A 24,562-nucleotide genomic window follows, 5' to 3' on the forward strand; every position below is an offset into this window, starting at 1 on the left:
CTGGGGTCCATCCACACCCTATTAGGGGGCCAGTGGGAGCACGGGGATCACGGGCTGATCCCAGTTGTGATCCCAGTGGGTGAGAATTAGGACAAGGAGGCGGGGTGGTGGGGCCCCCCCAGCATCCCCGATTTGGGTCTCCCTAAGTGGTGGCTGAGAATTGCAGTGAGGAGGATGAAGGACAGCGAGATCCATCACACCTGTACTGGGGGGTGATGGGAGCATGAGGACTACGTGCTGATCCTGATCCCAGTTCCAATCCTGGTGGAGAGGATTCGGAGGGGTGTGGTGTCCATTGTGCCTTTATTGTGTAACTGGTGGGACATGGGGACCTCGTGCCAATCCCAGTGACCTTGTACCGATCCCACTCCTGCTGTGACCTATGCTGGCTACAGCCCTGCTCCCTGAGTGACAGTGTCCCTGCCCTGCCTCCGGTGACACCACTGCTGACCCTGCTGCCAGTGTCACCACGTCCCAGGGGCTCCTGGTGTGACCACGTCCCAAGGGCTCCTGGTGTGACCATGTGCTGGGAGCTTCCAGTGTGACCATGTGCTGGAAGCTCCTGGTGTCCCCGTGTCCCAGGGGTTCCCTGTGTCACCACGTCCCAGGGGCTCCCGGTGTCCCCACATCCCAGGGGCTCCCTGTGTCCCTGTGTCCCAGGAGCTCCCGGTGTCCCCGTGTCCCAGCCCTGCTGCCCGCGGCCGAGGCTCAGCAGAGGCGCCGCTGCTGCCAGAGCTGCTGGATGTGCGGGAAGGGCAGCGCGGGGCGCAGGGGCCGGCAGAGCGCGGGGTCGGCGGCGCGGCCGGAGCGCAGGGCGCAGAGCAGGGCGGCCTTGCAGGGCGCGCCGCAGGGCTCGCGGGGCGGGTGCCCCTTGTGCAGGTGGAACCAGAAGAGCTGGAAGAGCGGCTCGTCGTCCTGCATGCGGCGCACCAGCCGGTCCCAGTCGGCCGGGAAGGCGGCGGGCAGCCCGTAGGCCTCGCGGGCGCCGTAGAGCCGCCGCCAGCGCGGGGCCGTGCCCGGGGGCGCCGCGTTGGCCTCCGTCAGGTTGAGGATGAAGGTCTCGTGGTCCAGCACCGCGTGGGAGCTCCCGGGGTAGGAGGCGGCCACCTCGTACACGCGGTACCCTGCAGGGAGAGGGACGGTCAGCGCCGGGGAGCGGGGAGCACATGGCAGGGGACACACAGTGGGGTACACGTGGCGGGGGCTCGGGGCGCACCGGGGTTGAGGTTAATGTAGGTGGTGACACTCGGTGCGATGAAGGCGATGGACACGGGACGTGACAGCGTCTCCTCATCGTAGAACAGCTCGAACTCATCCAGGTGCGTGTGCCCGAAGAACTGAGCCGCGATGGTGCCCTCGAACCTGCCAGGGTGGGTGAGCAGGGGGGCATCCCCAGACCCCCACCCTGGAACCCCAACTCTGGCCCTCAGGTACGGCATGTGGGGTGGGGGTCCAGGATACAGGGGCTGGGGGGTCAGGATACACGGGCTGGGGGTCCCGGATCCACGGGCTGGGGGTCCAGGATACAGAGGCTGGGGGTCCAGAATACACGGGGTGGGGGTCCAGGATACATGGGGTGAAGGTCCAGGACACATGGGCTGGGAGTCCAGGATACATGGGGTGAGGGTCCAGGATACATGGGGGTGAGGGTCCAGGATACATGGGGTGGGGGTCCAGGATACACAGGGTGAGGGTCCAGGACACATGGGCTGGGGGCCTGGCACATGGAGCGGGCAGTCTGGTGCATGGGACTGCACACAGAGAGAGTGCCTGGGATGTGGGGTGGAGCCTGGTGCAGAGGTTCAGCATGTGGGGCAGGGGCCTGCTGTGTACGGCAGGGGGACCACTGCGGGATGGGAGTTCAGGGCGTGGAGCCAGGCTCTGGCGTGTGGGGTGGGAGGTCTGGTGTGGGGGTCAAGGGCACATGGACAGGGGTCCAGCACACGGGGATGGAGGCCAGGCCATGGAATGGGGGTCTGGTGTGTGGGGCACAGGGTCAGGGGTCTGGGCAGGGGTCAGGCACCGACCTGCTGACGATGCGGTAGTAGTTCCAGCTCCAGCTGCGCAGACAGTGGGCTGGCGGGATGTGCCCGATGATGTGCACCTGTGGGCAGGGAGCCAGGGCTGGGGGTTTGCCCAGGGCCCACCGAGACCCCCCATGTCCCCCCAGAACCCCCCCACACCTTCTCCCCATCACGCTCAGCATCTGCCAGGACCCCCATGAGCCACTGGAGCTGCCCTGCGGGGTCAGTGGCGTTGATGAGAAGCCAGAAGTTGGCCTGGGAGCAGAAGTTCATGTTGAGGGAGACGACGCGCAGCCCAGGCCAGACCTGCGCCGTGTAGAACCCGCCAGCCCTGCGTGGAAAAGGGGAGTCAGTGCTGAGTCCCCTGAGCCACAGACCCTGCACCCATCCCACGGACCCCCAGCTCTGCCACTCGCACTGCCCACTCCCCTACAGCCCCCAGCCTGGAGCCCCTGTTACCCCACAGCCCTCTCTGTACCCCAGCCAGCCATGACCCTCTCCCTGCACCTCTCCCCCCATGAAGCTGAGACATCTGCACGCAGCCCCAGCTGGCCCGGTACCCCCACTGCCCCCCAGCATGGACACCACGCCGCGTCCTGCTAGTCCTGAGCCCCCACGTGCCCAGAGTCCCGTGCTCTGAGCCCCCAGCCTGTGCTACTGCAGCTCCCACCACACCCGACAGCCCGGAGCCCCCAGTGTGGAGCCTCCCCACCCCGTGTCCCCTGATCCTGGTACCCAAATGCCACAGCCCCAGGCCCCCAGCAGCCCTGAACCCTCACCCTGTGCCCTCCCACCCCCCAAGGCACAAACCCCCCATCCCCGGGCAGAGGGATCCCCCATCCTTGGGCAGAGGGATCCCCCATCCCCGGGCAGAGGGATCCCCCATCCCCATCCCCGGGCAGAGGGATCCCCCATCCCTGGGCAGAGGGATCCCCCATCCCCATCCCTGGGCAGAGGGATCCCCCATCCCCATCCTTGGGCAGAGGGATCCCCCATGCCCATCCCAGTGCCCACCGCAGGGTGCGCAGGGCGGCGGGGGGCAGCCAGGGCTGCCAGGCCTCGGCCATGGCATTGTAGAGCCAGGCAGCGGAGCGGTTGCCGCGCACGTAGGGCGGCGGGAAGGCGTTCACCGGCGTGGCCTCGTGGTTGCCCACGGCGGGGAAGACGCGCAGCGGGCCGAGGCGGGCGCGCAGCAGCGCCGTCACCGTGCGCAGCGCCCGCAGCTGGTCCCCGCGGCTCTGCTGCCACACGTCGTGCGCCGGGATGTCCCCGGTCCAGTAGGCCGCCGCGAAGCCGCCGGTGCCGTTGGCGGTGCCGTTGGGCAGCTGGGCCAGCAGCGCGTCGATGGTGTGCAGCGGAAGGTCGCACTTGCCGTAGGTGCCCCAGAAGCCCGCGGCCCCCGGGCCCTGGGCGGGCGCCCCGCGGCAGCACAGCGGGTCGGGGCAGGCGGCGGCGCTGCCCGGCACGTACTGCCGGTCCCAGTGCAGGTCCGTGAGGAACAGGATGCGGGCCGTGGGCGCTCCGGGCGGCGGTGGCACGGGTGGCCGCACCGGCGGTTTGGGCGCGGCGGGCAGCGACACGTTCCAGTCGCCCAGGATGTCCCAGTGGCCGCAGCGGGGGCCCAGCAGGAGCCCGCAGGCCTCGGGCGGGCGCAGCACGGAGCGGGCCCAGGCAGCCACCACGTCGCCCTGGAAGAGCTGCACGGCCTGGCGGCACACGGGCGGCCGCGCCAGCCGCAGCTCCTGGCACAGCCGCGACGCCACGCGCCCCACGCGGGCCACGTTGGGCTCCAGCTGCGGAGAAAGGACACCGGGATGGACACGGCACCCCTGGGATGGGCACGGCACCCCTGGGATGGGCACGGCACTGCCGGGATGAGCATGGCAAAGCCAGGATGGGCACGGCACTGCCGGGATGGGTAGGGCACCCCTGGGATGGGCACAGCACCCCCGGGAGGGGCACGGCACTGCCGGGAGGGGCACGGAACCGTCGGGATGGGCACGGCACCACCGGGATGGACATGGCACCCCTGCAATGGGCACGGCACCCCTGGGATGGGCACGGCACCCCTGGGATGGGCACGGCACCGCCGGGAGGGGCACGGCACTGCCGGGATGGGTAGGGCACCCCTGGGATGGGCTCAGCACCCTGGGACGGGCACGGCACTGCCGGGAGGGGCACGGCAAAGCCAGGATGGGCACGGCACCCCTGGGACGGGCACGGCACTGCCGGGAGGGGCATGGCAAAGCCAGGATGGGCACGGCACCCCCGGGACGGACACGGCACCTCTGGGATGGGCACGGAACCGTCGGGATGGGCAGGGTACCCCCGGAATGGACACGGCACCCCAGCTGCCATCGCCGTGCTGCGCCCAGCAGCTCCGCGGGATGACCCCTGGTTCTGTCACTGTCCCACACCCCCCGGCCACCCCGGTCCACCCAGCTGGATATCCCGAGGCCAGAAGGGACCCACAGGGTCGCCCAGCTCCTCTGGTCCCCAGCCCGGTGCCCTGCTGCCTCCGTTCCCGTCCCCGCCCCAGCCTGTTCCTGTCCCGGTACAGGTTCCTGTCCCGGTTCCTGTTCCTGTCCCGGTTCAGGTTCCTGGCCCGGTTCCTGTTCCTGTCCCGGTTCCTGTTTCTGCCCCAGCCCGTCCCCGTTCCACCGAGCGGAGCCGCCGGCATGTCCCCGCCCGTCCCCGCTGCTCTTCCAGCCGTCCCAGCCCGTCACCCTCCCCATCCCCGCCCGTCCCTGTCCCCATTCCCAGCCGGTCCCGTGTCTGTCACAAGCCCCGACCTGTCCTGGCCTGTCCCGGCCCCGGCCCGTCACGAGGGACTGGCCCGGCCTGTCCCTGTTCTGTCCCTGTCCCGTCCCGCCCTGTCCCCGCTGTCCTGTCCCCTCTGCCCCCGTTCCTGTCGCCCCCGCTCTTCCCGTCCTGGTGTCCCGGTGCCCACCTATCCCCGTGCCTAGCCCGGTGTCCCCCCGGTGTTCCCGGGTGTCTCCCCGGTGCCCCCGTGTCCCGGCACTCCCCGACCCCCCGTGCCCACCTGCAGCGCCAGGTCCAGCGCCCCGAAGAGCACCCGGCAGGCCGGGCACGACACGTTCCGCCAGCCCCAGCGCGGCGCCGCCGCCGCCAGCTGCTCCCCGGGGCCGGGCGGCGACCCCGCCGACACCGGCAGCGCCAGCAGTGCCAGTGCCAGGGCCAGGGCCAGGGCCAGCGGTGGCAGCGCTGGGCGCGGTGTCAGCTGCGGCCGCGGGGGCCCCGGTGGGCACGGCGGGCGCGGTGTCAGCTTTGGCCGCGGGGGCAGCGGGGCCCGAGCCCCGGCCGCCATGGCCGAGGGGAGGGGCGGGGCCGGCTAGGGGGGGCGGAGCCGAGCAAGGCCATTTATGGCTGAGGGGGCGTGGCAAGGACGCATAGGTCGGGGCAGGGCCCGCCCCCGGAGCCATGGCCGAAAATGGCGGGGGCGTGGCCACCGGGGGGCGTGACCACCTGGGGCGGGGATCGTATGCAAATGAGGACGCCGGGTACGTAAGGCGCGCGGGGCACGGTGGGAGATGGAGTCCTGGGGCTGGTCGTGCTCCCCGGGATCTCGCTCCCCTGGGGTCCCCTCCCCTGTGTACGGACCCCCGCCCCGCCCCGTTCCGCTCCGGGGCGGCACTGGGTGCACCGGGCCCGGGGGTCCCATCCCCAGCTGCCGCCGGGCTCAGCAGTTCCCGCAGCGGAGGGTCCCAGCCCGCAGCCCCCGAGCCTCGCCTGGTGCCGACCCCCCCGTCCCGCCCGGTTCTGCCCCGCGGAGGCTCCGTACCGGCGGGCAGGAGCGCTGGGAGCAGCGGCGCAGCTGGGCTCGGGGTCAGTTTATTGTGGCCGTAGCCGGGGAGCAGCGCGGGGTTACCCCGGGCTCGGTGCCCTCCCTGAGCCTCCCCCTGCCCGGCCCCGGGGCTCCTCCCGCCGCCCTTCGCTCCAACCCCGCTGGGGCTCGGGGCCACTGGGATGGAGCCGGGGGTGCCGGGCAAGCGTGTCCCCGGGAGGGCGGGTGGGCGGCTGGGGGTGCACCGGGAGGGGCACGGCAGGGCAGGGTTCATGCTCGGGGGGTCCTGCTGTGGGTGTGCAGCTGGGGGGGCAGGCACTGGTGTTGGGGGCCTAAGGGGGCTAGCTCGGGGGTCCCAGGCTGCTGAGGATGGGTAGCTGAGCTTGGCGAGAGAGGGGTTGGCCGTGGGGCTCGTGGGGGTCCCGCTAGCGGGGGCCCAGGCATCGGCGTTGGGGGGCTCGGGGGTCCCTGCTCGGGGGGCGGCTCAGGGCGGCCCCAGGCTGCTGACGGTGGTGTAGCTGAACTTGGAGAGCGAGGCGCTGGCCATGGGCGGCTCGTCCTCGGGCGGGCGGCGGGGGCAGGCGCGGCGGCAGCCCCAGCCCGCGCAGGTGGCCCCGAAGGCCTTTCGAAAGCGGCGGTTCATGAAGCAGTAGATGAGCGGGTTGGCGCAGGCCGAGGTGTAGGAGAGCAGGTGGATGAAGGCGATGGGCGTGCCCGAGAGCGCCCGCTGCGCCGCCCGCGGGGAGAAGGCGCGCCAGGTGTTGGCGGCGAAGATGGGCAGCCAGCAGAGGAAGAACATGGCCACGATGACCACCAGCATGCGGATCACCCGCCGCTTGGCCGCCAGCTGCGCCCCCGAGCTGTTGATGCGGGCCCGGTCCTGCTGCGCGGCCGCCCCCAGCGCCCGCAGCTCCAGCGCCGCGCCCGGCCGGGACAGCTGCAGGTAGCAGCCGTCACCCTCGTCGCAGCTGGGCGCAGGGTCCGCCCCGGAGCCGCGCTGGGCTGTGGAGCGAGGTGGCTTGGTCACGGCACTGCAAGGACACGCTGCACCCCGACACCGCGGGAGCGACCTCCAGGAGCAGGGGACATGGAAATGGCCATGGGGACACGGGGACATGGAAATGGCCATGGCATCATGGGGACACACTGCACCCTGACACTGCAGGAGCGTCCTCCAGGAGCAGGGGACATGGAAATGGCCATGGGGACACGCTGCACCCCAACACTGCCGGGAGCGTCCTCCAGGAGGATGGGATGGGTGCAGGGGACACGGAAATGGCCATGTAGACACGGGGACACGGAAATGGCCATGGCGCCACGGGGACACGCTGCACCCCGAGGCTACCAGGAGGTCCCCGGGAGAGGGGGTGTCTCAGAGGAGCACACCGCTGTGGGAGCAGGGCTGAGGGCTCAGCCCTGCCTCTGCTGCTGGCGTGGGCACTCTGCCCACACAGGAGCCACGCCAGGCGTCACCCGCAGTGTCACCCCCGCCCCACCCCTCACCTGCCACGTCCCTCTTGACGTCCAGCTCGAAGCGGATGCCCCGGTAGAGCTCGCGGGAGATGAGCCCGTACGCCACCGTCATCACCACGCCCGGGATGAAGAAGAGCACGAGGAGCAGCAGCACGTACCTGGGACGGGCGGCCCCGGTCAGCGGGCGTCCCCCCGGGCCCGTCTCCCCCCGGTGCCCGGACTCACCAGAGCTGGCGGACGCGCTCGCTGGGCCAGTGGTGCGTGCACTGCGCGGGCGGCGGGCGCGGCGCGGCGGGCCGGGTGCTGCTGTACACGGCGTAGGGCAGCATCAGCAGCGCCGCCAGCGCCCAGGTGCCCGCGATGACGCGGCACGCGTGGGACCGCGTCTGCCAGGCGCGGGACTGCAGCGGGTTGCAGATGGCACTGTAGCGCTCGATGGCGATGGCCACCAGGCTGAAGGTGGACACGGCCACCGAGACCCCTGCGGGCAGCGGGGCGTGTTGGCGGGCACGGCGTGACTCTGCAGGCCCCCAGTTCCCCTGAGCCCCTGTGCTGGGTTCCGTGTGCCCGGGGGTGGGCATAACCCCCAGGGATCCACGGAGAAGGGACGAGCCCCCTCCCTGCGCCCCCGGTACCGGCAAGGCGGGGATGAGGCCCCCACGCCGTGTCCCACCCCGCCCAGGAGAGGGGACAAACCCCGTGCGCTCCATCCAGGAGAGGGGACAAGTCTCCGTGTGCCCCACCCATGGGAGGGGACAAACCCCCGTGTCCCACCCAGGAGAGGGGACAAGGCCCCGGTGTGTCCCACCCATGGGAGGGGACAAGCCCCCGCATGTCCCACCCATGGGAGGTGACAAGCCCCACTGTGTCCCACCCAGCAGAGGGGACAAGCCTCCGTGTACCCCACCCATGGGAGGTGACAAGCCCCCCGTGTCCCCCCTACCCATGAGGTAGGCCACGAGCTTGCAGACGACGTCGCCGAAGATGAAGGCGCCCATGAGGCCGGGCAGCAGGGTGAAGGGCATGCAGCACAGCGCCAGCAGCAGGTCGCTCAGGGCCAGGGACAGCAGGAAGCAGTTGGTGACCGTGCGCAGCCGCCGGTTCAGCGCCAGCACGGCCACCACCAGCGCGTTGCCCCCGACGCTCAGCACGAAGATCAGCACGTAGAGCACCACGCGCACCGCCACGTCCAGATCTGCGGGCACGGCGCTGCGCTGGCACCCGGGGCACCCAGGTGGCACACCGGTGGCACCCCGGTAGCACCCTAGAGGCACTGTGAAAGCACTCCCGAGGCCACCACCGAGTCACCACCATGGCACCCCGAGGGCCCCCCAGACACGCTGTGAGGGCACCCCAAAGGCGCCCCAGCACAGGCCCGGGCACCGGGACCCCGGGGCTCCGGCGCGGGCTCGGCGCACACCCATCAGGCGAGAGCATCGCTTCCCCACGTGTGGCGGCCGCCGGGATTCGGGGTGACCCCCCGCTCCTCGGCTCAGTTCTCCGAGAGTGAGGGACCCCCCTGCAGGTGGGCGCCCCATCCTGCCCACCCTCCGCCTCGGTGCCGGGCGCGGGGACCGGGCACGTCCTGCCCGGAGCGCGGAGTGACACCGAGCAGGGGTGGGCTGGGGTGGTCCCAGCCGAGGGTCCGCTGGAGGTCCGGGCCCGGCAGCGGGGCAGGGGCTCGGGGCGGGCGCTGCCGTGTCCGTGGCGTCCCTGTCGGAATCCCCTCCGCCCTCTCGCTGCCGCCGGCACAGCCCGGCGCGCTCCCCCGGCAGCGCCGGGATCCGCATCGGAACCGCGGGCAGCGCCGGGGCCGCCGAGCCCGCGGGGGTCGGGACGATGGTGCCGGCTGAGGAGGGCACGGCGGGCACGGGGCGGCTCCGCTCGGGCACCGGGGGAACGGGAGCGGCGGGCACCAGGGCAGCGCGGCGGGACAGAGCGGGATGGTACCGGCGGGCGGGGGGCGCAGGGCCGGGCGCGAACGGGGGTGGGGGTCCCTTCCCGCTCCTTCCCCCCGCCCCGCTCTCACCTCTGGGCCCCGGGGGCCCGCGGAGGCCCCTGCGGAGGAGGTCGCAGACCGAGCCGTTGGTCCCGTTGCCGGTGCCGGTGCCGGGTCCGTTCCCGGTGCCGTTCCCGGAGCGGCAGAGCATCTCCTGCAGCGACTCGTTGAGGGGCCGGGGGTCCATGGCGGGGCCCCCCCCGCCTGCCCCCGCCCCTCCTCCGGCAGGAGGCACCGGGAAGGAGCGGGCACCGGGAGGCTCCGGCAGGGACGAGGCTCCGATCCGCTCCGAGCCGCCGCTGGATAAGCGGGGGCGGCGCCCGGCGCGGGGCGGGCCGGGGGCGGGGGGCGGCGGCGGCGGCGGGGGGAGCCCGGGGGGTGCCGGGGGGCGCGGGGGAGGCGGGATCGGGGGGAGCCCGGGGTGGGGGGGGACGGGCGGGGCCGTGGAGAGCGCCGGGAGCGGGGCTCGGGGGGTTCCGGGCTGCAGCCGAGTCCCGGGCGGCTCGGGGGGCTCGCAGGGAGCGCTGCTGAGGCACCGGGCGGCGGCCGCCACCGCGGGTCGGTCACCGCTTCCCCCGGCTGCCCCGGGACGAGCGGCGGGGCCGGGGATCCCGAGCTGCTCACGGCCCCGAAACTCCCCGACCCGGCCCCGTCCCCATCCCGGCTCCTTCCTCTCCCGGTCCCGGTGCCGCAGCAGCAGCTGCCGGTGTCACCGCACCAGCGGTCGCTGCTGTGTCCCCCTCCGGTCACCCCTCAGTCCCGCGGCACCCCCGCCCCTCGTGGGACCCCCTGAGCCCCGGGGACATCCTGCGCCCCTGTGGATCTCTGTGCCCCGGAGGGACCCCGCGCCCTGCGCAGAGCCTGTGACCTGCCGGGACCGTACATGGCACCGGGGCCTCGTGTCCCGATCTGCCTCCGTGCCCTGGGCAGCCCCTGTGCCCGGAGGGGAGCCTGTGCCATGGGGGTGCCCTGTGCCCTGAGGGGAGCCTGTGCCCCCCCAGGGCCATACATGCCACGCGGACCTCGTGCCCCAATGCGACCCCGTGCCCTGAGGGGCCCCTGCACCGTGGGGCTACCGTGTGCTTTGGGAGCACCTGGCACGTCACTGGGACCCTGGGCCCTGTGGGGACCCTGTGCCTTGGAGGGGCCCTGCATCCCAGTGCCTCCCTGTCCTCCTGCGGAGCCTGGCTCCTGTGCCCTGGGGGCACCCTGCACCTCGGAGGGACCCGGTGCCCTGGGAGGACCCTGTGCCCTGAGGACATCCCGTGCCTCGGTTGAACCCTGCACTCTGGTGGGGCCCTGTCCCCCGGTAGGACCCTGTGGGCCGGCAGGCTGCTGCGGTGGGGCCGTTCCTGCTGCCCTGTCTGCCCGCACGGCTCCGTCCCGCCCCGCTCCGTCCCGCATTGCTCCGTCCCGCACCGCCCTGTCCCGCACTGCTCCGTCCCGCAGCTGCAGCCGTCCCTCGAGGCGCCGGACGCGCAGGGCCAGGCGCAGGGCACTGGCCTCCAGCTGTGCCAGCAGCCGTGCCGCCCGCGTCTGGAGACCCTCCAGGGCTGCCTCCAGCCCCCGCAGCCGCCGCTCCGCCTCGGCCTCGGCCGCCAGCGCCGCCGCCTCGGCCCCGGTGTCCAGCTGGCCCATGCGGAGCAGCAGCTCCCGGCCCTTGGCCTCCATGGCGGCGCGGGCGCTGGGGAACTCGGCCAGCACCTCCGCCAGGTCCTCCTTGCCCAGGCAGAAGAGGTCCGAGTAGCCGATGCTCAGGATGTTGGCCGTGCGCCGGTTCCCGGCCATGTTGCCTGCGGGGCGGGGGCCGTGAGCCGAGGGCAGCGCACCGGGCAGGGCGTCGGGGCGCGGCGCGGGGCTCACCCTTGATGTTGATGAGGCTGATCTCGCCGAAGTAGAGCCCCGCGCCCAGCACGGCCAGCTGCGTGACGCCGTCGGCGGCCAGCACGGCCAGGCGGCCCTCGCGGATGAAGTACATCTCTCGGCCCACGTCCCCGCGCCGGCACACGAACTCGCCGGGCCCGAAGACCTGCGGCCGCAGGCGCAGCACCAGCTGCCGCAGCACGCCGCGCTCCCAGCCGCGGAACAGCCCCACTCGCCGCAGGGCCGCCAGGTGCACGCTGGCCGCCACCTCGGCGCGCAGCCCCCGCGGCAGGTGCCGCAGCACCCGCCACTCGGCCGGCGGCTTGCGCTGCGCCCGCAGGTGCTGGTGCCAGCGCGCCACCCGCGCCGCCAGCCGCCCGCCCGCGCCCCGCGCCCGCAGGTACCGCCGCACCGGGCCCGCCGCGGGGTACAGCGCGCTGCCGGCCGAGCTCAGGTTGACGATGACGGTGCTGATGCTGCCGGTGATGGTGGCGAAGCCCAGCACGGCCAGGAGGAAGCCGGCGGTGAGGAAGAGGAGCTCCTCCTCGCGCTGCGCCGGCGGCGTGTCGCCCACCATGGCCAGCACCAGCGTGGAGATGTAGAAGCTGTGCAGGTAGCGGCGCAGCAGCCGCGGGGAGCTGGGGCACACCCAGGGGTCGGCGCCCAGCCCCAGGCGCACCGACAGCGCGAAGTAGAGGCAGGCGTGCCAGTGGATGCCCAGCAGCAGGTACAGCATCAGCTTGGCCATGCGGAAGGCGTTGGGCCATCCCGTGCGCGTCTCGCAGCGGTCGAAGGCCTCGAAGAGCCGCGGCACCCGCAGGCAGCGGTTAGCACGGGCCGCCGGCACCCACGGCACCCTCGGCACCCCCGGGAGCAGGCACAGCAGCTCGGTGGGCAGCACGGCCACCACGTCCCAGGGGAAGCTCCAGGAGCCCAGATAGCGCCGCCGCGTCCGCCTGGCGTCCCGCACCAGGATCCCGTCCTCCAGGAAACCTGCTGGGCAGCCAGGGCAGCCGTGGCACCCCGGGCACCCTGCTCCCTGTGATGGCAGTGGGGACCACGCAGTGCCCAGCCCGGGGCACAGGGAGGCACAGGAACCCTGGGTGGGCAGCCTCGGGAGGTGGCTGGCGGCTCCCTGGGCTGCCATGGGGCTGGGGGGTGAGGGTGGGTGTGAGACTCGAGACCACCCATCCAGACACCCTTTGTGTGGGGCTGGGTGGTGGCTGAACCAGGTGGGAGTGCACACGTGTGTATGTACATGTACACACCTGCAGGTGTGTGTGTACACACCTGTGTGTCCGTGTGTCTGTCTGCGGGTCCGTACCTGTGTGGAGGTGCATGGCGATGTCCAGCAGGTACAACACATCGCTGAGCCCGTCCAGGGCCTGCCACAGCCCCGCGTGTGCCTCCTGCACCTCGGGGAAGCAGCACCTGGGGTACGAGTGGGGCATTGCTGGGACGGGGCCGGAACACCCCCACCCCAACCCCAACCCTGCTGCCTGGTACCTGAGGATGAGGACGACCCAGTTGTAAAGGATGGGCAGCACCATGAGGCTGATCCATCGGTAGTGCCAGTCCCCGGCGGGGTCCAGGGTCCAGTTCTGGGGGGTGGCAGTGCGACTGGGGGCACAGAGGGACCGGGGGTTACTCTGTCCCCATTTGGGGTCCAGGGTCCAGTGCAGGGGGGTGGCAGTGTGGCTGGGGGCACAGGGGGACCGGGGGTCCCTCTGTCCCCATTTGGGGTCCCTCTGTCCCCGCTCAGCCCGGCTGCCGGTGGCTCCGAGGCTCAGCCCCCCCAGCACCGGTGGGACTCAGGGGGTCCCTGCGGCGCCCCTACCCCAAGCCCGCAGGAGGCGGCCGTGCCCCGCTCACCCCGTGCCGTGTCCGGTGCCGGTGCCAGCCCGGGCTGCGGCCATGGCTCAGCGGTGCTGCCGGGACGGAGCCCGGCCCAGCGGCGGGACAGGCGGAGCCGAGGGTCCCGGTGGAGTCCTTCACAGCGGGGATCCCGTGTGTCCCGGTAACCGGGGGTCCTGCACACCTGAGCACCTGCCGGGTGCTGCCGCCAGCCCCGGTGCCGGGCGCGGCTCCCCCAGGGGACCCGCGGCTCCTGCGACACCGGGCGTGTCCCAGCAACGAGGGGTCCCCAGGGCACCGCTGGCCCCGGGGACTCCTGGGCGGAGCAGCCACCGTGCCAGCTCCGCCGGGCACGCCGGGGCACGGAGCCGCGGCCAGGTGTGCGGGGCCGAGGTGAGCTCCGGGAGCAACAGCCGGTGCCAGGCAGCACCCGGTGCAGAGGCGGCGGCGGCTCCCGGCACCTGGCACGGGCTGCCTGGCACAGAGGTGCCCGGCACAAGGTTATCTGGCACAAGGTGCCCAGGGCCAGGGAGGGCGCGTTTCTGGGGTGCCCGGCAGAGGGGTTCTGGCGGTCCCGGTCCCGGGGTGCCGGATTCAGAGGCGCTCAGTTCCGGGGAGTGCAGCGTGCAGGGGTTATCCGGTGCAGGGTTACTGAGGTATCCGGCTATCCGGTGCAGGGTTGCCCGGTACCGGGGTGCCTAGTTACGGGGCTGCCAGTACAGGGGTGGCTGGGCAGCGCGGTGCCCGGTTCCGGGTGGTGCCCGTGCTGGGGCTCTCGGTGCCGGGAGTCTCGGCAGCTCGGTACCCGGTTACCGCTGCCCAGCTCGGAGGGCTTCCCGGTTTCTGGGGATGCCCCGCTCCGGGGGTGCTCGCGCAGGGTACCCGGTGCCGGGGTGTCCCGGTACCGCCTGTCCCTGATCCCGGGTCCCGGCTCCCACGCGCCCCTTCCCCGCCCCACTCACGGCCTAGCCAATGAGCGCTCGGGCTTTCACGGAGAGACCACGCCCACCGAGGGATGTAGGCGTGTCCCCGTGCCGCGGTGGGCGTGCCTCTGTGCATAGGTGGGCGTGGCCGCGCGCGCGGTGCGTCGGGCGCGGCGGGAAGATGGCGTCGGGAGCGCGGGGCCCGTGGCGGGGGCGGGCGGTGAGCGGCGGCGCCGCGCGGACCGGGAGAGGCCGGGGGGCGCCGGAGCACCGGCGATGGGGACGCGGCGAGCGCGGACAGCGGGAGGGGGAGTGCGGGGAGCGGGGCGGGCCGCGGGGCAGGTCCAGCCGCCCTTGTGCCGCGGTGCCGGGGTGCCCGGGCCGCCGCCCGCCCTTGGCCGCGCGGGGCCGGAGGGACCGGCCCGGCCCGGGCGGTGTCGAGGGCGAGGGGCCGCGGCGGGGACGTGTCTGGGCGGGCCGCAGTGCCCAGGGGCGGGGGGCCCCGTCCCGCGGAGGCCCGGGGGGTGCCGGGGGTCCCGGGGGGTCCCGGGGTCCCGGCCCCGCGCCCGACGCCTCCTGTGCCCTCCGCAGGTGCGGCGCTGACGGGACGGGACCGCCGCGACCTTGACCCAGGTAGGCGGCCCGGCCCCGCGGCATGCAGGGGCCCCGCTACGGGTGACCCCGGAGCCCGAGGGCGTCCCGGTTTCTGCCATGGTGCCGGTGCTCCGCGGCTCCGGGACTGAGGATGCCCGAGTGAGCAGCGCCTTCCGCGGGCCGGGGAACCGCGGCCCGGGGCTGTGACAGCCCCTCGCCTCACCCGCACCGCCCTGGCGGCCCCTCGGTGACCCCCGCACCGTGCCTCGGTTCCCGGGTGCACCAGACAGGCCGGCGCTCATCACCCACAACCTCCTGGCACTGGGAGCCATCCTCTGCCCGTGGTGGCCGTGCCCCGGTGGCCCTGTCCCTGCCCTGGTGGCACCTGGTGTCCCTGTGCCCTCAGTGTCCTGCCTGCAGTGGCTCTGTCCCTGCCCTGGTGGCACCTGATCAGCCCCAGTGCTCTGGGTACTTGCTGCCTGGGCAGGTGCTCTCCCACCTCAGCCCGTCCTGGTGACACTGGGGTGACACTGGGGTGACACTGGGGTGACACTGGGGTGGTGCCACGGCCTGTGCTGTGCCCCAGTGGCTGGGTGCTTTGGCATGTGACAGGCACAGCCAGGCTGGGGTGAGGGGCACTGGTACAGGACAGGAGTGGTGGCAGCTGCTGTCCCTGTCCCTGCAGCACAGCTCTGGCCGTGTGTCACACGGGTCCCTGCACAGGGACACCACACTGTGGCCTTTGCCTCTGTTCCTGCAGGGCTGCAGTGCTGGTGGCAGGGCTGGCACTGCCCTGGCATTCAGTGGCTCTAACTTTAGCAGCCACACGAGCGCTGGCTGTGGGTGGGACGGGCTGAGCAGGGTATAAATAGACAGGCCCTGCCTGTGCTGTGTCCCACTGCCCCAGCTTCAGCCACTTTCCCTTCCTGCCTCTGTGGTTTGGGGTGTCTTTAATGGCTCTTTCACTTCCCCAAGCGCCGTGTAAGGGCTGTGGCACTGCCTCTCAAAGCCACTGCCCTCCCCACGAGCTGGTGGGGAAGTGGGGGGCCCCTCTGGTGTCTCTGTGGTGTCTCTGTGCCCCCGGCACACCGGGGCTGTGGCTCTGGTGCTCAGTGCCGTGCTGGTGCCTGTGGTGGCAGTGCTGGTGCTGGGGCACGGGGCACTATAAATATCCTGGCAGCGCTGCCGTGGGTGCTGCTGAGCATGGGGGTGGGCAGCTGTCCCAGCTGTCCCGGTGTCCCCGTGGCTGCTGGGCACGCCCCACACCCATGCTGGGCTGGTTCCTCGTTTAAAGTCCAGTCCTGGGCGTGAGCAGGGCTGGGATCCAGAGTCCTGCAGCCACCACTGCTCCGGCACGCTTGCCCGGCCCAGTTCCCATTGCTGTCCCTGCTGCCTGCCTTTCCTCTCGATTGCCTTCCTTTCCTCCTGACTTTCTTCCTTCCTGGTTTCCCTCCTCTTCCCCTTTCTGCCTCCCTCCCTGCTGCTGGCTGTGGTTGGGCTGGGTGAGGTTGGGCCGGGTGAGGTTGGGCCGGGTGAGGTTGGGCCGGGTGAGGTTGGGCCGGGTGAGGTTGGGCCGGGTGAGGTTGGGCCGGGTGAGGTTGGGCCGGGTGAGGTTGGGCCGGGTGAGGTTGGGCTGGCCGTGGTCGGGCTGGGTGAGGTTGGGCGGGCTGTCGTTGGGCTGGCCATGGTTGGGCTGGGTGAGGTCGGGCTGGCTGTGGTTGGGCCGGGTGAGGTCGGGCTGGGTGAGGTTGGGCTGGCCATGGTTGGGCTGGGTGAGGTTGGGCTGGCCATGGTTGGGCCGGGCTCTGACGCCCCTGTCCCTGCAGCCCGCTGGCAGCAGCATGGAGAGAGGCCCCTGGCCCCCCGCCCGCTGCCCCGTGCCCCCGCGGTGGTGCCAGGCCGCGTGCAGCCCGGCTGGGGCGCCCCGGTGCCGCGCGTGACCCCGTGCCCATGGAGAGGATGAGCTGGCTGAGCAAGCTGACCCCACGGGCGGGCGGGCAGCGAGCCCCCCGCAGCGCCAGCCTGCAGCCCCCCGTCACCGCCGACCCCGAGACCTGCCTCATGGTCTTCAAGAACCACTGGGCACAGGTGAGCGGGGCTGGGGGCGGCCAGGATCCCCGACCCTGCGGCCCCCAGGGCCCGCTGCTGCCCCTCTCCCTCCCACAGGTGCTGCGGATCCTGGAGCGGCGCGGGAGCAAACCGGCCCCCGACGACCTCAGCGCCGTCCGCAACAACACCTACCAGATGCTGAACCTGCTGGCTGAGGACCGGCCCTGGGGGGACGGAGACAAGGACAGGGCACAGGGGGACGGGGACATGGCCTGCGGGCCCATCCTGGAGTTTGTGGCTGCTGAGAACCTGCTGGAGCGGCTCCTGTGCTGGCATCTGCAGGGCGACTTCACCGAGGAGAGGAAGGTCTGAGTGAGGGGAGCAGAGGGCTCTGCACTGCTGGGGGTTTCTGGGGACCTTGGGGCAGGCTGGATCCCAAGGGTGAAGGTGCTGGGTTGAGGGTCAGCCAGGCCAAGCATAGGGCACTGTCCCATGGCAAGTTCAGGTTGGGTTGGGGTTGAGACTGCCCGAGCCATCCTGAAAACTCTGTGGTGCTGGAGGAAATTCCTCATGGAAGGAATTCCCTGCAGCCCTGTCCCAGATGGCGCAGGGCACTGCTGGGATCCCCAGCCCTGGGGGTTTCACAGCCACGTGGATGTGGCACCTGGGGCCGAGGCTGAGTGGGCTGGGTTGTGCTGGAGGAGCAGCAGGCCCGGGTGGTCTCTGTACCTTTGCTGTGCCCCTGTGCAGGTGGAGCAGCTGAAGCTGTACGAGATGCTGATCAGCCAGGCCCGGCAGCCCCTGCTGCGGCACAAGCCGGTGCTGACGCCGCTGCTGCGCCTGCTGAGCGTGTGCGCCGAGCCCGCCTCGGCCCCGCTGGAGAACAGCCTGGTGCTGCTGCTCAACCAGCTCTGCGTCTCCGTGGCGCGCGAGCCCGCCATCCTGGAGCTCTTCTTCCACAGCCACACGGACCAGGGCCCCGCCAACCTCATCATCTTCTCGCTCCTCATCCCCTTCATCCACCACGAGGGCGTGCGGGGCCAGCAGGCACGGGACGCGCTGCTGCTCATCATGGCCATGTCGGCCAGCAACCGCGCCGTGGCCCAGTCCATCACCGACAACTCCTACTTCTGCCCGGTATGGATCCTCCTGGGGCAGCATTGTTCCCTTCCCTGGGGCAGCATTCCCCTCCCCATGGGGCAGCGTTCCCCTTCCCGTGGGGCAGCGTTCCCCTCATGGGGCAGTGTTCCCCTCTATGGGCAGCGTTCCCCTCCCTGTGGGGCAGCGTTCTCCTGCTCAGGGCAGCGTTCCCCTCCCTGTGGGGCAGCGTTCCCTCCTCGGGGCAGCGTTCCCCTTCCCAGGGTGATGTGCCCTCCCCAGGACTGTGCTGGGATCCTGCACTGCTGGCACAGGGTTGGGCAAGAGCCATGGACAGGCCTAGAGGGAAAAGTCCTGCCCTGGCCTGGGGATGGTGGGGGGCCGGGCTGGGGATCATGAGGGACTTGGGAATGATGGAAGCTGGGTGATGGAGAGGTTGCAAATGGTGGAGAGCTTTGGGATAGAGTGCTTGGAGATGATGGGGGGTCTGGGGGTGATGGAAGGTGTGCAAGTGATGGGGGGCTTGGAGGTGACAGAGTAGCCTGGAGATGATGGAGGGCTTGGGGGTGAGGGGCCTGGGAGCAGGGTGCTTGGAGGTGATGGGAGGCTTGGGGATGGTGGAGGGCCCAGTGCAGTGGTGGATGCAGGGCCCAGCCCAGCTGCCCTGCCTGGAGCGCTGCAGTGGGGCAGGTCTGTGGGGCAGGTGCCTGGCCTTTGGGGAGGGCTGCGGGGCAGCAGAGCACATGTGTTCCAGGTGCTGGCCACGGGCCTGAGCGCCCTCTACTCCTCCCTGCCCCGCAAGATCGAGGTGCGAGGGGATGACTGGCACTTCCTGCGGCGCGAGGACTGGATCGGCGTCTCCTCCCTCGTGCTCTTCATGAACTCGCTCGAGTTCTGCAACGCCGTCATCCAGGTGGGGCTGAGGGGCTGCAAGGGGCTGCGAGAGGGGCTCCCAGCCCCACAGGGGCTGCCTGACCCCCCTGCGGCCCCTCAGGTTGCCCACCCGCTGGTGCAGAAGCAGTTGGTGGATTACGTCCACAATGGGTTCCTTGTGCCCGTCATGGGGCCGGCGCTGCACAAGGTGAGGGGCCCCCGGCAACATGGGTGGGATGGGGGTCTCCTGCCCATGCCACTGCCCCTGCGGGTGGGCAGGGCCCCGTGGTGCCCGTCCCCAGCTGCCCATGCCCCTCGTGCAGACCTCGGTGGAGGAGATGATTGCGAGCACGGCGTACCTGGACCTGTTCCTGCGCAGCGTCAGCGAGACGGCGCTGCTGAAAACCTTCCTGCGCTTCGTGCTGCTGCACCGGCACGACAACACCACCATCCTGGACACGCTGGTGGGCCGCATCAACAGCAACTCCCGGGTGAGCCCTGTGCCCCCTCGGCCCCCCAGCACCCTGTCATCATCCTTATCCCATCCCCAGTGTCCTCATCCCTGTGCCATTCCCATCCCCTTCCCCTGTCCTGCCATGGGGTGGGTGGCACTGCCCCCTGCCCGCTCTGCTGCCCCTCTGACACCTTGCACTGTCCCCAGCTGTGCATGGTGTCCCTGAGCCTCTTCCGGACGCTGCTCAGCCTCAACTGCGAGGATGTGATGCTGCAGCTGGTGCTCAGGTGAGGGGTGAGGTCACCTGCTGCTGGCCCACTCTGGGGCTCCTGGGGGATGGGCCTGGGGAGTTGTCCCAGGTGTGCATGCAAATGTGAGGCAGCCACATCATCTGCCCCACTGTGAAGGGGCTGGGGTCCTGTGCAGGGTCCCCGTGTGTCCCCTGCAGCTGCCCTGTGCCACCTGCCCACAGGTACCTGCTGCCCTGCAGCCACGTGATGCTGAGCCAGAAGCGGGCGGTGCGGGACCTGGACATCTACGGGAAGACAGCGGCCAAGTTCCTGTCCCTGATCCCGCGCTGCTGCCGGCCCGAGAGCCCCCCGCCGCCCCACGACCGGGACGAGGAGCCCCCCGCCCGGGCCAGGGGTACGCCACTGCGGCCCTCAGAGCCCCCCACAGCCTCCCCATGGCCCCTTGGACGCTGTACCAGCCCTGAGCCCTCTCCCAGGGTCCCTGCAGCCCCTCAGACTCCTGGCACTGAGCTGTCCCATGCTATCCCTGTGGCCCCTTAGACCCCATCCCCCTCCTGGCTTGATGTGGGTCCCTCTCCTGGGGTCTCCATGGCCCCTTGTAACCTGCCCCTGCTCCAGCTTGTTGATAGTCCCAGCTGTGCCATCCCTATGGCCCCCTCAAGCCGTGGCCCATCCTATCCCATTGCTGAGCTCTGCCTTGCTGTCCCCTTGGACTCTGTCCCAGCTCAGCGCTGAGCCCCTGGTGTCATTCCTGTGGCAGCTTGAGCCCCATCCCCACCCCATCCTGCCAAAGTGCCGGGCCATGCCATCCCCCCACATACCTGAGCCTGTCCCGGCACTGGGCTCTCCTGTGCCACCTCTGCAGCCGCTGGGATGTCGTTCCTCCGCCAGCTCAGTGCTGAGCTTTGTGCCACCACCCCTGTGGCACCTGGCATTCCCCCAGCCCCAGCCTGGTGTTGACTCCCGGTCCTGACCCCCGTGCTGACCCTGGTGCTGCCCCGTGTCCCCCGCAGGCCACGGCAGCCCCGGCGCAGACGCCCACCCGGCCCCGAAGCCGTCGACGCCGTCGCGCCTGTCGTTCTTCATGCGCCAGGCCAGCAGCGCGGCGCCCGCCGAGGCCGCGGCCCCCCGCTCGCCCGGGCCCCCCTCGGGCAGCCCGGCCCGGCCCGGGCCCCGGGACGAGGTGGCCGAGTTGGACAGGAACTACCTGGAGTACCTGCGGGACGCGCGGCACAGCATCGACCGCTGCGCCTGGGCCTGCCGCGTCTGGTCGGCGCCCTACGACGGCGAGGAGCCGCGCGCCCCCGAGCCCGACAGCCCCCCGGGCCGGCCCCCCGGGCCCCCCACGCCACGGACTAAGAAGCGGGGGCTGCCCGAGGAGGGGGCGCGGGAGGCGCCGGGGGGGGCCCTGGGGGACGACGAGCCGTGGGCGGGGGGGCCCGGCCCCGAGCCCCGCGAGGGGGGGGCGCTGCTGAACGGGGCGCACGGGGCGGCCGAGCCGGGGCGGCCCGAGGGGGACGTGGCGGTGAAGAAGGTGCGCCGCAGCCCCCAGGGCGAGGGGGAGGGCGGCGGGGGCGCTCCGAACGGGGCCGCTGGGGCGCGGCCGCCCGGCTGGGAGCCCCTGCCCTCGGTGGACTCACTGCTGGAGGAGCTGCTGGCCCGCGTGCCCGCCGAGCCGCCGGGCGCCGGCGTCTCCATCGAGACCTTCACCGAGGAGCTGCGGGAGATCGAGGCCGAGATGCAGAACGGGGGCGTGGGGGGCGCCCCGGTCGCCCCCACGGAGCCCCCCGAGCCGCCCCTGTCCCACGAGGAGGAGGAGGCCTTCGCCAGCTTCGCCGCGCTGCCCGAGGGGGACGCGGGCACCGGGCGGGCGCCGCCGCGGCCCCCGGACCCCCTGGCGCAGGTGGTGGCCAGCCCGCCGCGGGCGGTGGGGCCGCCCCCCAGCCAGCCCTTCACAGGTGGGCACGGGGGCACGGCGAGGGTCCCGGCTCCCCGCGGGCCCTGCCTGACCCCGCCGTGTCCCCAGGCCCCTTCGTGTCGGTGCTCTTCGGGAAGCTGGAGAACATGCCCCACAACTCGCTCTATGTCAACTTCCTGCTGACCGGGCTGGTGGCCCAGCTGGCCTGCTACCCCCAGCCGCTGCTGCGCTCCTTCCTGCTCAATACCAACATGGTCTTCCAGCCCAGCGTCAAGTCCCTGCTCCAGGTATGGCCCCTGGGCAGCCCCTGCCCTCACGGAGTCATGGGAGGGTGTTGGAAAGGCTTTTAACCCTTTTTAACCCCAAGGTTGCTGAGTTCGCCTGTGCTGCCCAGCCCATCCCTGCCCCATGTCCCCCATGGCTGGAACCCCCTCTGGTTCCCCTGTTACTGCAGAGACCCCCCCCCCATTCCCGCTGGGGTACCCTGTGCTGAAGGGAACACCCCATCTGATGGGAACCCCTGTTCCTGTGGGGACCTCCGTGCTGTGGTCCTGCAGGTGCTGGGCTCGGTGAAGAACAAGATCGAGAGCTTTGCTGCCACTCAAGAGGATTTCCCAGCCCTGCTCTTCAAGGCCAAGAAGTACCTGATTGCCCGGGGGCGGCTGGACTGGGCCGAGGGGCCCGGGGCTGTCCCGGCCCTGCGGCGCACCGACACCCTGGGTGAGGACATGGCTGGGGGCTGGGGTCTGCATGGGGGCTGGGGTCTGCTTGGGGGGCTGGGGGCTGTCCCGGCCCTGCGGCGCACCGACACCCTGGGTGAGGACATGGCTGTGGGCTGGGGTTTGCATGGGGGCTGGGGTCTACCTGGGGGCTGTCCCAGCCCTGCGGCGCACCGACACCCTGGGTGAGGACATGGCTGTGGGCTGGGGTTTGCATGGGGGGCTGCGGGTTCTGCAGGCAGCTGGGACTGACATATGGGGCTGGGGGCTGTACACTGTGTTAAACAAGGAGCTGGGGGCTGCCCTGTGTGTTGCCCGGGGTCTGGGGTCTGCACAGTGTGTTGTGTGGGGGGTGAGGGCTGCATGGCAGGGCTGGGGTCTGCACAACAGGCTGCATTGTGCAAGGGGCTGGTTGGTGGCTGGTGGGGTGGGCTGGGGGTTGCTTTGGGAGTCTGGTGTGTGTGGGGGGGTGAGGGGTCTATGCAGGGACTGGGGAGGGGATCTGGGGGTTGTGTGTTGTGTGATAAGGAGGGTTGGAGGTGGTGTGGGGGAGCTGAGGGCTGCACTGGGGTCTGGGTGCCATCCTGTGTGTGTGCACAGCCACGAGCTGTCCCTGGGGTCTGGGCTGGGGTCCAGGCTGGGGGCTAAACTGGGGGCTGAGGACTGCACTGGGGGCTGTGTGCCCAGGCCGGGGGGCTGCACTGGGGGTTGTGTGCCCGGGCTGGGGGCTGTGCTGGGGTGTGGGTGCCATCCCCTGTGTGTGTGCACAGCCACGAGCTGTCCCTGGGGTCTGGGCTGGGGGCTGTGCTGGGGAATGGGCTGGGGGCTCTGTTGGGTGCCCCTGTGCCCCCAGCCCATATCCCTGACCCCCTGTGCCCCCAGCCCGCAGCCGGAAGCCGTCCCTGGGGGAGCTGCTGCTGCGGCACGCCAACAGCCCGACGCGGGCGCGGCAGGCGGCACAGCTGGCGCTGCAGGGGCTGCGGGACGGGGGGCTGCACCCCCTGGGACCCCCGGCGCGGCACGGCGAGGCCCTGCGAGTGCGCAACGCCGTCTACTGCGCCGTCATCTTCAGCGAGTTCCTCAAGGAGCTGGCCGCCATCGCCCAGGCCCACGCCGTCACCTCGCCGTTCCTCACCGAGCCCCCCGAGGAGTGAGCCCCCTTTTTAACCCGGACCTTTTTAATTTATTGGGGCGGCGCGGGGCCGGGCCGGGCCGCACCTTGGCCGGCCCCGCCGCCGCCGGGGGAGCAGGGCAGGACCCTGGGGAGCCCCGGGGCTCGCAGGGCGGGGGGCGCGGGGCGGGCTGGCTCTGCCCCCTCGGCCCCGCCGGCCGGCCGCTCTCTATGCAAGCCCCGGGGCTGGGCTGGGCGGGCTGTGCATGGGGAGGGCTGTGTGTCTGTGCTGTGTAAACCCTTGGCAATAAAGGGTCTGATTGAGGGCAGCGCCTCCCCGGGGCTCTGTGCGGCGCTCAGCGTGGGGGTCAGCCAGGGCCCTCTGCACGGTGGGGTGACTGTCCTGCTGCTGGCCTGGGACAGCCCTGTCTGCTCCCCCCTCGGCTCTGGGAGCTCTGGGGGCCTGTGGGCAGCCATGGGCCCTGGCTGAGGCTGTGACTGTCAGGGACAGCAGGCGGCTTGTGGAGCAGGTGCCAGCACTGGTCCCCCAGGTGTGGGGTGCCCTCGCCCCCAGGTGCCCGCGCAGTTCCCATCCAGCACCAACCCCTGGGGACACCCCCAGGACCCCTTCATGGCCCTCACACAGAGGTTTCCCACTGTTCCTGGGGTGAGGGTGGAGATGCTGATGCTTGGGATGGGATAGGGATGAGGAGGATGAGGATGGGGTGGGATGGAATGAGGTTGAAGGGGATGGAGCCCCAGTGGTGGGGTCTCCTGAGGGTTCTGGGTGCACCAAGCTCTCTGGGCCATAGTTCCATTCTGTGTCCCAAACACCCCCTGGCTGTGTGACCTGTGGGAACAGGGACTGGACAATGTCTGGATTTCAGTAGTTCACGTGTTTATTGCAGTCAGTGTCTTCAGCTTTTGTCCAGCTGCACGGGTGCTCCGGGCAGATGGGGTGAGCTGTATCCAGCCTTGTCCTAGCAGTGTGCAATGTCAGCCAGCCAGCAAAGGGACATGGAGCCAGCCCGGGCCAGAACCTGGGGGTGCTGCCTGCGTTAGCTGCAGTTCCAGCCCTGCAGCCGAGCCTTTTCACAACTGCCAATCCATCTGTGACCAAGTCCCACTCACCTCTTGGGGGTTTTGCCCCACGTGAGGTCCTGTCTGTAGCAGAGACAGTGCAAGAGCAAGGCAGGGAAGCGCCCAGTGCCGGCACTGCTGAGGCCACACCTCGAGGGCCGCATCCATCAGTTCAGGAAGGACAGGGAGGGGCTGGAGCCTGTCCAAGGCAGAGGTGGAGATTTCCTGAGGAGCTGGGAAGGGGCTGCAGAATCCCTGAGGAGCTGGAAGGGGCTGCAGAATCCCTGAGGGAGCTGGAAGGGGCTGCAGAATCCCTGAGGAGCTGGGAAGGGGCTGCAGAATCCCTGAGGAGCTGGAAGGGGCTGCAGAATCCCTGAGGGAGCTGGGAAAGGGGCTGCAGAATCCCTGAGGAGCTGGAAGGGGCTGGGGCTGGAGCAAAGGAGGCTCAGGGGCCCTCGTGGCTCTGCACAAGGC

At 71.2% G+C, this 24,562-nt stretch overlaps 5 protein-coding genes across 7 annotated transcripts in view; 1 reads left to right on the top strand and 4 right to left on the bottom strand.

Moving 5' to 3' along the window:
* Nucleotides 1-24,562, bottom strand: part of TIMM10B (translocase of inner mitochondrial membrane 10B) — a 99,767-nt gene that overhangs the window by 27,423 nt on the left and 47,782 nt on the right. The window lies entirely within an intron of this gene.
* On the bottom strand, nucleotides 37-6,104 carry SMPD1 (sphingomyelin phosphodiesterase 1). 2 transcript variants are annotated; one of them, XM_074533066.1, is made up of 6 exons: nucleotides 5,068-5,411; nucleotides 3,039-3,817; nucleotides 2,184-2,355; nucleotides 2,028-2,104; nucleotides 1,217-1,362; nucleotides 37-1,124 (listed from the first exon to the last, which is right to left on the bottom strand). In XM_074533066.1, exons 1-6 carry the CDS (start codon nucleotides 5,350-5,352, stop codon nucleotides 709-711), a joined length of 1,875 nt encoding a protein of 624 aa, XP_074389167.1. In that variant the 5' UTR covers nucleotides 5,353-5,411; the 3' UTR covers nucleotides 37-708. The 2 variants fall into 2 exon arrangements, 1 of the variants encoding a protein (XP_074389167.1); XR_012578191.1 differs by lacking the exons at nucleotides 37-1,124; nucleotides 1,217-1,362 and having other exon boundaries at nucleotides 5,068-6,104.
* On the bottom strand, nucleotides 6,314-9,635 carry CCKBR (cholecystokinin B receptor). Its single transcript, XM_074533096.1, has 5 exons — nucleotides 9,332-9,635; nucleotides 8,246-8,497; nucleotides 7,528-7,783; nucleotides 7,333-7,460; nucleotides 6,314-6,831 (listed from the first exon to the last, which is right to left on the bottom strand). Exons 1-5 carry the CDS (start codon nucleotides 9,486-9,488, stop codon nucleotides 6,314-6,316), a joined length of 1,311 nt encoding a protein of 436 aa, XP_074389197.1. The 5' UTR covers nucleotides 9,489-9,635.
* Nucleotides 9,756-16,378, bottom strand: CNGA4 (cyclic nucleotide gated channel subunit alpha 4). The gene is made up of 7 exons (XM_074536180.1): nucleotides 16,017-16,378; nucleotides 14,011-14,736; nucleotides 12,967-13,560; nucleotides 12,671-12,862; nucleotides 12,489-12,595; nucleotides 11,165-12,157; nucleotides 9,756-11,094 (listed from the first exon to the last, which is right to left on the bottom strand). The coding sequence occupies exons 1-7, from the start codon at nucleotides 16,376-16,378 to the stop codon at nucleotides 10,055-10,057; spliced, it is 4,014 nt and encodes a 1,337-aa protein (XP_074392281.1). The 3' UTR covers nucleotides 9,756-10,054.
* Nucleotides 14,016-23,357, top strand: FHIP1B (FHF complex subunit HOOK interacting protein 1B). Of its 2 annotated transcripts, none has more exons than XM_074533000.1 (14): nucleotides 14,016-14,161; nucleotides 14,533-14,574; nucleotides 16,362-16,623; nucleotides 16,702-16,950; nucleotides 17,335-17,721; nucleotides 18,437-18,595; nucleotides 18,677-18,763; nucleotides 18,879-19,046; nucleotides 19,217-19,296; nucleotides 19,482-19,654; nucleotides 20,274-21,218; nucleotides 21,287-21,465; nucleotides 21,736-21,898; nucleotides 22,780-23,357. In XM_074533000.1, exons 3-14 carry the CDS (start codon nucleotides 16,486-16,488, stop codon nucleotides 23,049-23,051), a joined length of 3,000 nt encoding a protein of 999 aa, XP_074389101.1. In that variant the 5' UTR covers nucleotides 14,016-14,161; nucleotides 14,533-14,574; nucleotides 16,362-16,485; the 3' UTR covers nucleotides 23,052-23,357. The 2 variants fall into 2 exon arrangements, with proteins under 2 accessions (XP_074389101.1, XP_074389104.1); XM_074533003.1 differs by having other exon boundaries at nucleotides 14,025-14,100.

This window comes from Zonotrichia albicollis, chromosome 2 (genome assembly GCF_047830755.1).
Source record: "Zonotrichia albicollis isolate bZonAlb1 chromosome 2, bZonAlb1.hap1, whole genome shotgun sequence".
Lineage (NCBI taxonomy): Eukaryota > Metazoa > Chordata > Aves > Passeriformes > Passerellidae > Zonotrichia > Zonotrichia albicollis.

What these genes read in the sequence shown, in the direction of transcription:
- CCKBR (XM_074533096.1), bottom strand. Translation starts at nt 9,488, where the DNA reads ATGGACCCCCGGCCCCTCAACGAGTCGCTGCAGGAGATGCTCTGCCGC. An exon ending in GAGCGCGTCCGCCAGCTCTG is followed by an intron (nt 7,461 to 7,527) that starts GTGAGTCCGGGC and finishes CGCCCGTCCCAG; the next exon opens with GTACGTGCTGCTGCTCCTCG. An exon ending in CGTCAAGAGGGACGTGGCAG is followed by an intron (nt 6,832 to 7,332) that starts GTGAGGGGTGGG and finishes CTCGCTCCACAG; the next exon opens with CCCAGCGCGGCTCCGGGGCG.
- CNGA4 (XM_074536180.1), bottom strand. Translation starts at nt 16,378, where the DNA reads ATGCTGCTGCCAGCGGGCTGCAGGGACAGGGGCGTCAGAGCCCGGCCC. An exon ending in CGCCATGCACCTCCACACAG is followed by an intron (nt 12,158 to 12,488) that starts GTACGGACCCGC and finishes GCTGCCCAGCAG; the next exon opens with GTTTCCTGGAGGACGGGATC. An exon ending in CAGCCTCATCAACATCAAGG is followed by an intron (nt 11,095 to 11,164) that starts GTGAGCCCCGCG and finishes CCCGCCCCGCAG; the next exon opens with GCAACATGGCCGGGAACCGG.
- FHIP1B (XM_074533000.1), top strand. Translation starts at nt 16,486, where the DNA reads ATGGAGAGGATGAGCTGGCTGAGCAAGCTGACCCCACGGGCGGGCGGG. An exon ending in TCTGCAACGCCGTCATCCAG is followed by an intron (nt 18,596 to 18,676) that starts GTGGGGCTGAGG and finishes GCGGCCCCTCAG; the next exon opens with GTTGCCCACCCGCTGGTGCA. An exon ending in GCATCAACAGCAACTCCCGG is followed by an intron (nt 19,047 to 19,216) that starts GTGAGCCCTGTG and finishes CACTGTCCCCAG; the next exon opens with CTGTGCATGGTGTCCCTGAG.
- SMPD1 (XM_074533066.1), bottom strand. Translation starts at nt 5,352, where the DNA reads ATGGCGGCCGGGGCTCGGGCCCCGCTGCCCCCGCGGCCAAAGCTGACA. An exon ending in GCCGCCCTGCGCACCCTGCG is followed by an intron (nt 2,356 to 3,038) that starts GTGGGCACTGGG and finishes TTTTCCACGCAG; the next exon opens with GGCTGGCGGGTTCTACACGG. An exon ending in CTGAGCGTGATGGGGAGAAG is followed by an intron (nt 2,105 to 2,183) that starts GTGTGGGGGGGT and finishes CCCTGCCCACAG; the next exon opens with GTGCACATCATCGGGCACAT.